The sequence below is a fragment of the Tupaia chinensis genome, unplaced genomic scaffold (assembly GCF_000334495.1).
Source record: "Tupaia chinensis unplaced genomic scaffold, TupChi_1.0 Scaffold000528_1, whole genome shotgun sequence".
In the NCBI taxonomy this organism is placed as follows: domain Eukaryota; kingdom Metazoa; phylum Chordata; class Mammalia; order Scandentia; family Tupaiidae; genus Tupaia; species Tupaia belangeri.
In genome coordinates, this window is record NW_006160041.1 from 2151093 (window position 1) to 2164673 (window position 13581).

Genomic DNA, 13581 nt, shown 5'->3' on the forward strand with positions numbered 1-13581 from the left:
TGGCCACTGCAATCCATTGTCCTCCATTCTCCTCTCAGGATTTGGGCTAGCATGATTCTCAAGGGGCCAGGTCCAGGACTTGAACCACAGTTGGTGATGTGGGAGTCCCATGCCTTAACCATTATGCCACCTGCTGGCCCCTCACTCTTTATATTCTTTTACATAATATTTGATTTTTGAAATAGGCACATATTGCTTTGGTAGTTAATGTGATAAATACTAAAAAGAGAGAAAACCAGAAAATTCTCTGTAATGAAAAAATAGATATTTAAATTGTCACTTGGGCCAGCTGGTGGTGTCATGGTTAAGGTGACTGGATCCTACATGGCTGACTGTGTGGTTCAAGTCTCAGACCAAACATCTTGAAAAACAAGCCAGGAGGGTGTGTGTACATGCCCAAAATACCAAGAGGAAAATGTTGGAGGAGGGACTGCAGTAGGACTATCCCATGAGGGATGCTTTTTCACTTTTCTCATTTTCACTCTTTCTCTCTCTCTCTCTGGTGAGTCCATGAACCCCGTAGCACAAAACAGAAACAAAAACCACAAACAAAAACTGTATACTGATTCATATATTGGGTCATCGGAAAAGTCATGACAGACTTTTGTGTTTTTCTATGCAAAAAAGGGTCAACTTTTCTGATGACCCAATAAAACCACAAAACATTCCAAACAGCTAAAGCAATACTGAGAAAGAAAATGTTGGAGGGGGAACCAGCAGTTAGCATAATGGCTATGTAGCTGGACTCCCACGTAGTAGACCGCGGTTTGTGTCCCGGACCTGGTAGCTTAAAACTCACGCCGGGCGCATGTGCGTGCATGCGTGCCCAAGATCCCGAGAGGAGAAGGGATTGTGGCATGACCATCCCCCCTGGGGAGTGATTTCTCGCTTTCTGTCTCTCTGTCTCTCTCTGTCTGGTGAGCAAACACACCCTATAGCAAAAACCTCTCCAAAAAAAAAAAAGAAAGAAAATGTTGGAGGCATCACACTTCCTGATTTCAAATTATATTACAAAACTACGAATTAAAAGTGTGTTACTTAAAAAAAAAAAAAGAATTATTTTTTTTAATTTTTTATCATTAGCCCTTTTTTTTTTTTTTTTTTAATTTGACCAGAGAGAGACAGAGAGAGAGAAAGGTAAAGTAGGAAATTTCACAAGCCTCCAGGTCTGGGACTCAAACCATGGTTGGCCACATGGGAGTCCAGTGCCTTAACCACCACACCACCTGCTGGCCCCAAAAGTGTGTTACTTTAGTTCAAGTCTCAGACCTGGTGGCTTAAAATCATGTTCGGCACGTGTGCACGCATGCCCAAAATCCCAGGAGGAGAACAGAGAAGAGATTGTGGCATGGCCATTCTTCCAGGGGGTGAGTTCTCATTTTCCCTTGCTCTGTCTCTCTCTGGCGAGTGCATGTGCCCTATGGCGAAAACCTAAAAACAAAACACTGGGTGTTGGGGCCAACTGGTGGTGTGGTGGTTAAGATGGCTGGATCCCACATGGTCTACTTCACAGTTCAAATACTGGACCCGGTGACTTGAGAAACATGCTGGCATCTTGGTTTTTCCTTTCTAGTTATGAAAGTCCTGAATGGTATTATCTTCCAACAGGAGGTTGGTGGGTCTAGAAAGTCTGTTTAGCATAACCACTGGCATTAGTTCTCAGCTAGATCTTCTTACCAGTTTCCACACCAGTACTTGATGCTTCACTTTGCACTTTTGTTAAGGATACAGCTTATTTCCTAAAACCTCATGAACCAATTTTTGCTGGCTTCAAATTTTTCTTTTGTAGCTTCCTCATCCTTTTTTTTTTTTTAAGAAGTTTTTGCTATAGGGCACGTGTGCTCCCCAGAAAGACAGAGGGAGACAGAGAGACAGAAAGCAAGAAATCACCCCCTCCCCCGGGGGATGGCCACACCACAATCCCTTCTCCTCCGTTCTCTCGGGATTTTAGGCCTGCACACACATGCACCCAGCATGAGTTTTAAGCTGCCGGGTCTGGGACTCAAACCATGGTTGACTACAGGGGAGTCCAGTGATGTAGCCATTACATCATCTGCTGGTCATGCTTCCTCATCTTTACTGAATTGAAGAGTTAGAGCCTAGTTCTGAATTAGGCTCTGGCTTAAGGGAGTATTGTGGCAGGTCTGATCTTCTATCCAGAACACTCAGACTTTCTCCGTATCGACAATAAGGCTGTTCCATGTTCTTATCCTTCATATGCTCACTGGACTAGCACTTAGCTTTCTTCAAGAATTTTCTTTGCACTCACAACCTGAATAATTATTTAGAGCAAAGGCCTACCTTTTGGCCCATATCAACTTTGAACACATCTTTCTCACTAAGTTTAACTGTTTCCAGCTTTTGATTTGAAGTGAGACATGCGATTTTTCTTTCACTTGAACATGCAGAGGCCATTGTGGGGCTATTAAATGGCCTAATTTCAATATTGTTGCATCTCAGGAAAGAGAGTGATCCAAGGAGAGGGAGAGAGACGGAGAATGGCCAGGTGGGTAGAGCGGTCAGAATACACACTACATTTATCAATTAGATAGATTTGTGGAGTCCCTCAAAATTATAAAAATAACATCTGAATTGAATCAATAAATGAATGGAGAAGATCACTGATCACCATAAAGATACAATAATAAGGAAAAAGTTGAAATATTTTGAGAATTACCAAAATGTGAAAGAGATATGAAGTGAGTACATGCTATTGGAAAAAACATGCCAACAGACTTGATCAACACAGGGTTGCCACAAACCTTCAACTTACAAGGCTGAAACACGATAAAGCAAAGTGCTGTAAAATGAGGAATGGCTGCCTCTGATTAGGGGTTAGTATCTAAAATTTATAAGATCACACAACTCAATAGCAGAAAAACAAGTAATCCAATTAAAAATGGGTAAAGGTTGGTCCAGCAGGTATGTTGTGTTTAAGGCACTAGACTCCCACACGGCCGACCGTGATGAGTCCTGGGCCCGGAAATCACCCAGGAATGCAGGCATGCATGCCCAAAATCCAAGAAGAGATGGAGGAGGAAGGATTGTGGTGTGGCCATCCTCCCCAGGAGGGTGATTTCTCACTTTCTCTCTCTGGTGAGTGCACATACCCTGTGACAAAAACCTTAATAAATGGGTGAAGGTCCTGAATAAGACATTTCTCCAAGGATGACATAAAAAAGGTCAGCAGGCACATGAAAAGGTTCTCAGTATCACTAATCATCAGAGAAATTTAAATCATGAGATATTACCTCACAACTGTTAGGATGCTATTACTAAAATGACAAGCAGTAAGGGTATGGAGAAGAAAGAATCCTTGTGCACTGCTGGTGGGAATATTGATTGGTACAGCCACTATGAAAAACAATATCAGGACCAGTACAATTAGTGTAATGGCTATGTCGCTGTACTCCCATGTAGTCGACCGCAGTTCAAGTCCTGGACCCAGTGGCTTAAAACTCAACACCGGGTGCGTGTGCATGCGTTCCCAAGATTCCAAGAGGAGAATGGAGGAGAAGGGACTACAGCGTGGCCATCCCCCCTGGGGGGTGATTTCTTGCTTTCTATCTCTCTGTCTCTCTGTCTTTCTGGCGAGCGCACGTGCCCTGTGAGACCATCAGTTGGCGTAATGGCTATGTCACCGGACACCACGTAGTCGACTGCGGTTTGAATCCCGGACCCAGTGGCTTAAACTGATGCCAGGCGCGTGTGCGTACGTGCCCAAGATCCTGAGAGGAGAAGGGATTGCAGCGTGGCCATCCCCCTGGGGGTGATTTCTCGCTTTCTGCCTCTCTCTCTCTCCATTTTTCTGGCAAGCACATGCACCCTAAAAAAAAAAAAAAAAAACCTACAGCGGACAGCAGGGGGTACAGTGATTGGGATGCTGGACTCTCACAAGGGCAACCATGGTTTGAGTCCCGATCCTAGTGGCTTGAAATTCATGCCAGGCACAAGTGCATGCAGGCCCAAAATCCCGAGAGAATGGAGAAGGGATTGTGGATGGCCATCCCTCCTGGGGGTGATTTCTCGCCTTCTGTTTCTCTGTCTCTCTGGCGAGCGCACATGCCCCATAGCAAAAACCTCTCCACAAAAAAAAACAAAAAGAAAAGAAAAGAAAAGAAAAGAAAAATACTAGGGGACCAGCAGGTGGCGTAGTGGTTAAGGCATTGGACACTTCCACATGGCTGACCATGGTTCGAGTCCCAGACCTGGTAGAGAATTGCTTTCTCACTTTCCCTCTTTTTCTCTCTCTGGTCATATTAAAATAAAATGAATGAATAAATAAAATTAAATAAATAATTTTTTAAAAAACAAATTAAAAATAGAACTACCAGGGCCAGCAGATGGCATAATGGTTATGTTGCTGGACTTCCACATAGTCAACCACAGTTCAAGTCCTGGACCCGGCAGCTTGAAACTCACTCCAAACGCATGTGCGTGTACACCCAAAATCCTGAGAGGAGAATAGAGAAGGGACTGCAGTGTGGCCATTCCCCTGGGGGGTTGATTTCTTGCTTTCTGTCTCTCTGGTGAGGACATGCGCCCGACAGCAAAAAAAATTCTCTCTCTCAAAGAAAAAAAAAAAAAAAGAATTCTGACATACACATTAACACACACAACATTAAGTATATTATTTAGCCTTAAAAAAAATAAAGAGATCCTTTCATTTAAGACAGCATGGATGGGGGACCAGCAGGTGGCGTGGTGGTTAAGGTGCTGGACACTCCCACATGGCCGACCAGGGTTCAAGTCCTGAATCTGGTGGCTTGCTTTCTCACTTTCTCTCTGTCTCTCTCTGGTCAGACTAAAAAGTAAATGAATGAATAAATAAAATAAAATAAATAATTATAATGGAAAAAAAAAAAAAAAGACAGCATGGATGAACCCTGAGGCTATTTATGCCAAATGAAAAATGCCTGACCAAAAAAAAAAATACTACATGATCTCACACAAGCAATGTGGGAGTTAAAAAATAGTCGAATATATTGGGGTCAGCAGGTGGCATGGTGCTTAAGGGCACTGGACTCCCACATGGCTGGCCATGGTTCAAGTTCTGGACCTGGCAGCTTGCCTTCTCACTTTCTCTCATTCTGTCCTTCTCTGGCCAAACTGAAATAAACAGATAAATGGATAAACAAACAAACAAACAAACAAACACAGCCGACTATATAGAAACAGAGAGAACAGTGGTTTCTAAGGTTGTGAGTGATGGGGAGATTTAAAGTTGTAGTTATGTGGTAAATAAGTCTAGAGAGTTCATGTAAAGTGGGAAGACTATGGTTAACAATATCATGATGCTGTCCAGGACTTCAAGATGGCGTCAGTCGTACCAGTGAAGGAGAAGAAACTCATGGATGTCAAATTCGGGGAGCGGCCAAGCTGGATATTCATGTGGGATCTTACCCCAAAGGCATTGCTGGAGCATTTCAGAGCGGTCACTACCAGTATTAGAAGTATGTCAATGTGAAGAAAGGGGGTGCTGCTGCGGTTTCTACGGTGCCAGTCGCTTATGTGCTCTTCAGCTACTGCCTTTCTTATAGGAACTCAAACACGAGCGGCAACACAAATACCACTGAAGAGGGCCAGCATGGGGGGCATACACTGAACCAGATCTTCATTTCCTTGGCCCAGCATCCCTCCAAAGGAACTTACTGAGTCCTTTCGTATCCTAGTTGGGAATTTATACCTCATAAAAGATAACTGGTATGTGTAAAATAAATAATACTAATAATATCATGTTGTAAACTAGAAATCTGCTAAGATAGTGGATTTTAGGTGCTCCTACCACTCACAAAAAAATGAGTAACTGCATTAGATGATGGATGCTAACTGGCTTAACTGCTGTAATCATTTTGCTATGTGTATGTACAATAAAACATAATTTTATGTACTTTAAATACACACAATACAAAATTATTTTAAAAAATAGAAATCGGGGTCAGCAAGCATTGTAGTGGTTAAAGCGCTGAACTCCCATATGGCCGACCATGGTTTTAGTCCTGGACCTGGTGGCTTGAAACCTGGTGCCAGGTGTGTGTGTATGTGCATTCCCAAAATCCTGAGAAAAGAATGGAGGAGAAGGGATTGTGGCATGGCCATCTCTCCAGGGGATGATTTCTTGCTTTCTATCTCTCTGTCCCTCCAGCAAGCATACTCATCTTACAGCAAAAATCTCTAAAAAACAAAAAAAAAGTAAATCAGTAGGGACATGACAACCAAATGTAATGTAAGATCCCCAATTGGATCCTGATAAAAAATAAATACAAAAGCAAACCAAAAACAGCAATAAATAACCATCAATCATAATATTGTTAATATAGTTAATATTGTATGTCAATCACATACAATATTATGTTGTTAAATTCCTTGAAAGTGATAATAATGTGCTAATGAAAAAAATAAATGCTAAAGTATTTAAAGGAGACATATCATGTCTGACTTTTAATTGCCAAAAGGCATGTGTGCTGGCCAGAGACAGAGAGACAGAGAAAGGAAGAAGGTGCCTTCTGACAGGGCAGGATCCTTCTCCAACCTATCAGGATTTGGGGCACACGTACACATATGCCCAGTGGTTTTTTTTTTTGTTTTGAGAGGTTTTTGCCATAGGGCGCGTGCGCTCGTCAGACAGACAGAGAGAGACATAGAGACAGAAAGCGAGAAATCACTCCCCAGGGGGGATGGTCATGCCGCAATCCCTTCTCCTCCATTCTCCTCTCGGGATCTTGGGCACGCACGCACACGTGCCCGGTGTGAGTTTTAAGCCACCGGGTCCGGGACTCAAACCGTGGTTGACTACGTGGGAGTCCAGCGACATAGCCATTACGCTAACTGCTGGTCCCTGCCCAGTGTTTTTCAAAGCACGAAGGCCCAACTTTGAACCACACTTGGTCATGGGTGATCTGGCTCATTTAATAGGCAGTGAGGTTAGCCCTACAACTTAACTTTTTTTTCTCTTTTGCAGCGGTTTTTGCTATAGGGCGCGTGCACTCGCCAGAAAGACGAGAGAGAGACAGAGACAGAAAGTGAGAAATCACCCCCCCGGGGGGATGGCCATGCCCCAATCTCTTCTCCTCCATTCTCCTCTCGGGATCTTGGGCACGCACGCACACGTGCCCGGTGTGAGTTTTAAGCCACCGGGTCCGGGACTCAAACCGTGGTTGACTACGTGGGAGTCCAGCGACATAGCCATTACGCTAACTGCTGGTCCCTTACTTTTTTTTTTTTAAGAGAGATTTTTTTGCTGTAGGGTGTGTGTGCTTGCCGGAAAGACAGAGACAGAAGTGAGAAATTATCACCCAGGGAGGATGGCCATGCTGCAGTCCCTTCTCCTCCGTTTTCCTCTTGGGATCTTGGGCATGCATGCACACACAGTGGTGTGAGTTTTAAGTCACTGGTACGGAACACGAGCTGTAGTCCACTACATAAGAGTCCAGTGATGTAACCATTACACCCTCTCCTGGTCCCCAACTTACTTTTAAATGGCTCAGAAAAATATGCATGTGTATAGAAAAGAGCAAAAATTATTATGGTTAAAAAAAAAAGCAATAAAATTAATGATGTGGATAAAGACTTTAAGTGTTGGGAACCAGCAGTTAGCGTAATGGCTATGTCGCTGGACTCCCACATAGTCGACCGCGGTTTGCGTCCCGGACCCGGTGGGTTAAAACTCACGCCAGGCACATGTGCGTGCGTGCCCAAGATCCCGAGAGAATGGAGGAGAAGGGATTGTGGCGTGGCCATCCCCCCTGGGGGGTGATTTCTTGCTTTCTGTCTCTATGTCTCTCTCTCTCTCTCTCTGTCTGGCGAGCGCATGCGCCCTATAGCAAAAAACCTCTCCAAAAAAAAAAAAAAAAGACTTTAAGTGTTCATTACCCTATTCTTTCAACTGTCCCTAAGGTTTGAAATTTTGAAAAATACAAACAAAAATGTAATGATGACCCTTCTTTCTGCCAAGGCCTCAGCAGCACACAACGTTTCTGGGGCACCCACCTTTGTGGTGAAGAGGGCATCTACATCATGCCAGGCTCGGAGTTTGGCGCGAGCAGCCAAGGCTGTCAGCACATACTGCTTGTCTGGGATCTAGATAGCAGAGACCAAGAACAACTAAGGGAAAGTAATGACTAGGGGAACTGCATCAACCAAGGTGCTTAGAATTTCAGAGAAGACAGGCATAAATGTTCCCTGGTATTGATTCTACACCTCAAAATCAATACATTTCTCAAGTCACCAAGAACCTCTTTTTCCCAAGCACTGCCACAGGTTATTTGGTTAAAGTCTTCTCTCACTTTCCACAAACTCATTCCTTTCTACATTTAACCGTGACTATCAAAGGGCTTACTGTTCAGGGCTACCATGCAACACCCACTCCACGAAGTTACCCCACACAAATTTTAGAAAACACTGACCAAGTTATATCTACCTTAAATGTCTTCTTCAGGTTGATGGGACTGCTGAATGTCCCCTAGGGTCAAAGTGGAGAAGGAACTTTAGTGACGCTGATTTTCCTGCATAACGCTCAGTCTCCCAGCTTTTCCACTACACAAACTTTCTACATCTCACGCTGTAGGTGAAACCTGGAAAGTGAAAGCTACATTGGGTCTAATCAGATACCACCGCACAGTGGCCTCTTAGGAACTGGACTGAGAAGAATGCTGCATTGTCCAAGTTTTTTTGCTAATAAAAAAAAATGGTCTACCTGTAACCATTAAATCCAAATGTCAGGGACCAGCTGGTGGTGTGGTGGTTAAGATGCTGGACACTCCCACATGGTTGACCATGGTTCGAGTCCTGGACCTAGTGGCTTGCCTTCTCATTTTCCCTCTCTCTCTCTGTCTCTTTCTCTCTCTGGTCAAATTAACATAAATGAATGAATAAATAACTAATTCTTTTTTTAAAAAATCCAAATGTCTTCAAAAATTAAAAAAATAAATTAAAAAAAAAAAAAGAGGATCCACAGCTACCTGACATGCTGCTGATGCCTTTGAACAGAGGCTGCTGTGGGAACCAGCTCTAGGGGCAGACCGCGCTGTGCTAGCGTGGCAGTACCTGAAGCAAACCCTTACAAAGCTCGCTTCCCTTCTTGGCTCACCCCTGCTGCAGACCAGGAGAGCTTCCAGATGGATTTCTGAGAACTACACACACCCATCGTTAACAGAGTACAAAGGACTGAATTCCCGTCACGCTCTCCCCATGCAGGGAGTCCGTGGGGTCGTTCTTCCACATTTTGCCTGTACCTCAGCCTCCGTGTAGTGATAGAAGCAGGAGTAGAAGAGCGTGGTCACCAGAGGCATGTTGAGGATGGAAGCTTTGCGGGGATGCTTTCGGAAGATCTCAGTCTGTCCTGCTGATTCTAAATGTCGATCATTTGCCTGTGGTGGATAGAAGCAAGTGAAAAATAAAAGAATACTGTCCATGAAGCAGAGGCGGGAGAAAAACCATTAATACCCCAGCAGTTATGCTTCTCACCCTAGAAATGACATGAAAAGGAAAAGATTGTCTGGATTCCCGGAGGGAGTTTTAAATCCATAAAATGATCATGGATCCAAGTTAGCTGGACAAAGACTGAAGCGGTGACAACATGGGAGATTGGGAAGGGAGAAGAAATATTTCAGGGTTAACAGCATAGGACAGTGGAGAAAGAGGGCGATTGTGTAGAGGGAGAAAATAAAGGCTTTTAGAGACTGCAACATGAAATGATACCTATGTGCAGAGCACGGCAATCTCTTAGATGAACAGTACTGAGCCTTGACACTAAAGCAAAAATCACAGAGAGGAGGAATCTCACCTCAATAATGATCTGACGCTCCAGGAGCGTGTAATGGTCTTGTATGTGTGCAGAATCTTCGGCTGAAAATGGCAAACTGGTAGAGGGCCAGAGAGTTAGTACCTCTTTCTTTACTCAAAAAGGAATAAACCCAACTGACCCAAATCACCACTGCAAGCATGAGAGGCTCATGGTGTTTCTCAAGTTTGATCTCATTCCACCCTTAGAGCATCCCTAAGGCAGAGAGAAAGCAGAAAATAAGAGTAGCCCTTTGGCTTGGATTTTGTACTTTAAGGATCTGCCAAGTCAAAAGAGATTCTCAAAGTCATTAGTGACAAACAGTCATCAGTATCTTTGCTGAGAAATTAGCTTAGAATCCTCTCATCTGGGGAATTAGAATGTTTGTTGAATCAATCACGAAGCCAGTGAGTGAGCCCAACCAACTGCCTACCATCCACACTCCAGTGAAACTCTGTGGTTTCTACCACCCCATAAGGGGCACTTAAATCTGTTAGCCATTTTTTATTGCAGAGTAATAAAGGAAAATTAAATAACATGGTATAGTGATTCATCGTAGCCTGGCAAAGATTTCAAAGGTCTACACAAATGTCAAGAGTTCTATCTACAACACTATATTGTCTTTTTACACAAGAAAAAGTTAAAGAACAGTGTCTCTGCTAAAAGTCATATGTAAGTTAATGGGTAGAAGCCAGATTTAACATTTCACATCATAGATCTATCCTTCAGAAAGTGCAGTCTTGGGGGCCAGCTGGTAGCAAAGTGGTTAAGGTGCTGGATCCCACATGGCCAATTGCTTGGTTTGAGTCCTGGACTCAGAGGCTTAAAAAATATGCTGGGCACATGTCTGTGTGCCCAAAATCTTAGGAGGAAAGTGGAAGAGAAGCGATTGCAACATGGCCATCCCTCTTAAAGGGTGATTTCTCATTTTCCCCTCTCTCTGTCTCCCTCCAGCAAGCACCTGTGCCTTACAGCAAACTGAAAAAAAAAAAAAGGAAAAGAAAGAGTGCTACCTTGGGGCCAGCAGGTGGTGTGGTGAAGGCATTGGACTCCTATATGATTGACCATGGTTCAAGTCCTGGACCTGGTGGCTTGCTTTCTCACTTTTCTTTTCTCTATTTTTCTCTGATCAATTAAAAAGCAGCAATAATAATAAATATATATAATTAAATAAATAATTCTTTAAAAAGAAAGTACTGCCTTAATCCCCTATTCCACTTATCCTAGGAAGAATTCTGAAATCTAATTACCATGTCCCAGATATGTCTGAGCCACAGTAAAATTTCAGAAGAGATAAAGGGAGACAGCAATTGGTTCTAATAACATCATAGTTCTAGCTTTTCTGTTTTTCAGAGGCCATATGGTATAGCTCAGTATTTGCTAACATTAAAATTAAATATTTGGAGCTGGTGGTGGTGATGCATTGCTCAAGAGAAGCCAGAATTCATCTTGTGGTTCAAATACTCAGCCTACTCTGCCTGAAGCATGCGTGCAAGTGCCTGAATCTGGTGGGCTGGAGGAGGAAGAAGGGAACATGGCGTGACCAGACACTGTGGGGGTGCTCACAGCTCTCTTTCTTTTGTGCATGTGCTCTACCATAAATGGGGGGGGGGGGATAAAGGATTTATTTGCCATAAAAAATAAGGATTTCATTGACATAAAAAATTTCTCAAGTCTTTTTTTTTAAGATAATTATTTTATTTAACTTTATTATTATTTATTTATTTAAATCTGACCAGAGAGGGACAAAGTTAGAGAGACAGAGACAGAGAGAGAGAGAGAAAGAGAGAGAGAAAGTGAGAAAGCAAGCCACCAGGTCCAGGACTCGAACTGTGTGTGGTTGGCCATGTGGAAATCCAGCGCTCTCAACCACCACGCCACCTGCCAGCCCCAAATTACTCAAATTTCTAAATATGAAGCCTGGAAATCATGTCACATGAGGAATGACTGAAATGACTATGAACACTGAACCTGGGACAGGAAGAAACACTGAGGAGGTGCTATACATGTCTTCAAAGACGCGGGAAAGCAAGTTTTAGCTTAACATAGGAAGCACTTTCTAATAATGAGAGTTTCTCAACAATAAAATAAATAGTGTGCAGTCTAACCCAGGAATAATATCTGGGGCTGGGTTTTACAAAGATTTATATTCTGGGTAAAAGTTTATACTGGGTCAGTGATTGTTGGACTTTGGAGTTTCAAAGACCAGTAACATTTATTGGGCTGTCAGGAAAGTCATGACATATCTTTCATATAAAAATACACCATGATTTTCCTGACAACCTGATACAAAAATATGTAAGGCTTTCTCATAAAGTATTGCCAAGTTTTTACCCAATGAAAGTCATAAAAAAATTACAACCCGCTTATTACTAAAAAGAAGGGAGAGATAGCGTAAATTCCAGAATAAAAAAGTCTTTCAAATTAAATTTGCCATTAGAAAAAAAGACTGACCAGTGTCTTTATTGTTCTTAGTTTACCACCAGTGAAAACTCTGCTGGGAACTAGAGCTTGAGAAACAATGAATAAGAAGACCTTCAAATGATGCTTGTTTGACTCACTGCTAGCCTTTCCCCTCCTACCTGTCCATTCCAGCCTCTTCTACTCTTTTCGTTTTCTCTGACTAAAGACATTTATACTCGATGCCATTTTTCTCCCATACTTACCCAATGCAGGTCTTAAGAAACTCTTTACGTTTCTCAGGGTCCTGAATGTTCAAATGTTCTCGATAATGGGATAGCTACAAAAAAAAGAAAGATAGGCTTTGAGCTATTTTGTGTCTTTAGAAGAGGGTGGCAAAGTAGACTCTCTATGCTCTTAAAAAAAACACAAATTCTTCATTTTCAAAGATTCTTTTTGGGTGTGGATGGTTATATGTGCACTGAGAGAAGGGGGAAGCAGGCGATAATTCAAAAGCATTAACAGGTTTATCTCTAACCGTATTGTCTAATGTAGTACCTGCTAGTCATTATGATTTTATTTAAATTTAAATTAATTAAATAAAAATGCAAGTCCTTAGTCACAGCCGCCATTTTTTTAAAAGAGATTTTTTTCTATAAGGCATGTGCACTCGCCAGAGAGACAGAGACGGAAAGCAAGAAATCACCCCCAACCCCCACCCCGGGGAGATGGTTGAGCCACAATCCCTTCTCCTCAATCCCTTCTCAGGATCTTGGGCATGCATGCACAGGCGCCCGACATGAGTTTTATGCCACCAGGTCCAGGACCTGAAGCGCAGTCAACTGTGGGAGTCCATGACATAACCATTACACTTCTGCTGGTCCTGCATGAGCCAGTTTTTAAGCACTCCACAGCTACATGTAACTAGTGGCTACCATACTATACAGCACAAATACAGAGATTTCTATCACCATAGGGAGTTCTACTGGTCAGTGCTGACTGATAATGAAGCACTAAGTACACAGAGATCCTAACTTTACCTCAAAGTGTGTCTTTAGCCTCAGTTTCTAACTAAAACCAGCTATTTTGCTTCAGCCTTTTTTTTTTTAAAGAGAGGTTCTAAGCCTTTATCCACCCACGCATGGATTGGACAGGCTCTAGATAGCAACCTCCTCCATAATTACTGCTGTTTTCTTCCAGTTCTGAGGCCTGTCCCATTGGTCGAGTCTAGAAGCCATGGGGCGGCGGTACAGGAGGGACACTTGTATGGTATTTGTTCATAGGGAGGCTACAAGTTTTGTGTCCCTTAACATCATGATCCCAGATTTCTGTTGGGTGTGTTATAAACAGAGGACCCATTCTTGAGGTCCCCTGCTCTGAGCACACCCCAGCATTATCTT

At 42.9% G+C, this 13581-nt stretch overlaps 1 protein-coding gene and 1 non-coding gene across 2 annotated transcripts in view; both read right to left on the bottom strand.

The window, feature by feature from the left end:
• The window catches only part of VIPAS39 (VPS33B interacting protein, apical-basolateral polarity regulator, spe-39 homolog), a 42477-nt gene that overhangs the window by 4205 nt on the left and 24691 nt on the right, over nucleotides 1-13581 (bottom strand). The window contains exons 12-16 of the mRNA XM_006157085.3: nucleotides 12448-12521; nucleotides 9785-9860; nucleotides 9234-9368; nucleotides 8420-8461; nucleotides 7990-8079 (exon numbers count right to left, since the gene is read on the bottom strand). Coding sequence (XP_006157147.1) covers nucleotides 7990-8079; nucleotides 8420-8461; nucleotides 9234-9368; nucleotides 9785-9860; nucleotides 12448-12521 — 417 coding nt within the window. The remainder of the gene's footprint in view (nucleotides 1-7989; nucleotides 8080-8419; nucleotides 8462-9233; nucleotides 9369-9784; nucleotides 9861-12447; nucleotides 12522-13581) is intronic.
• On the bottom strand, nucleotides 13442-13570 carry LOC114009382 (small nucleolar RNA SNORA11). Its single transcript, XR_003550811.1, has one exon. It is a non-coding gene; the product is annotated as a small nucleolar RNA SNORA11 (small nucleolar RNA).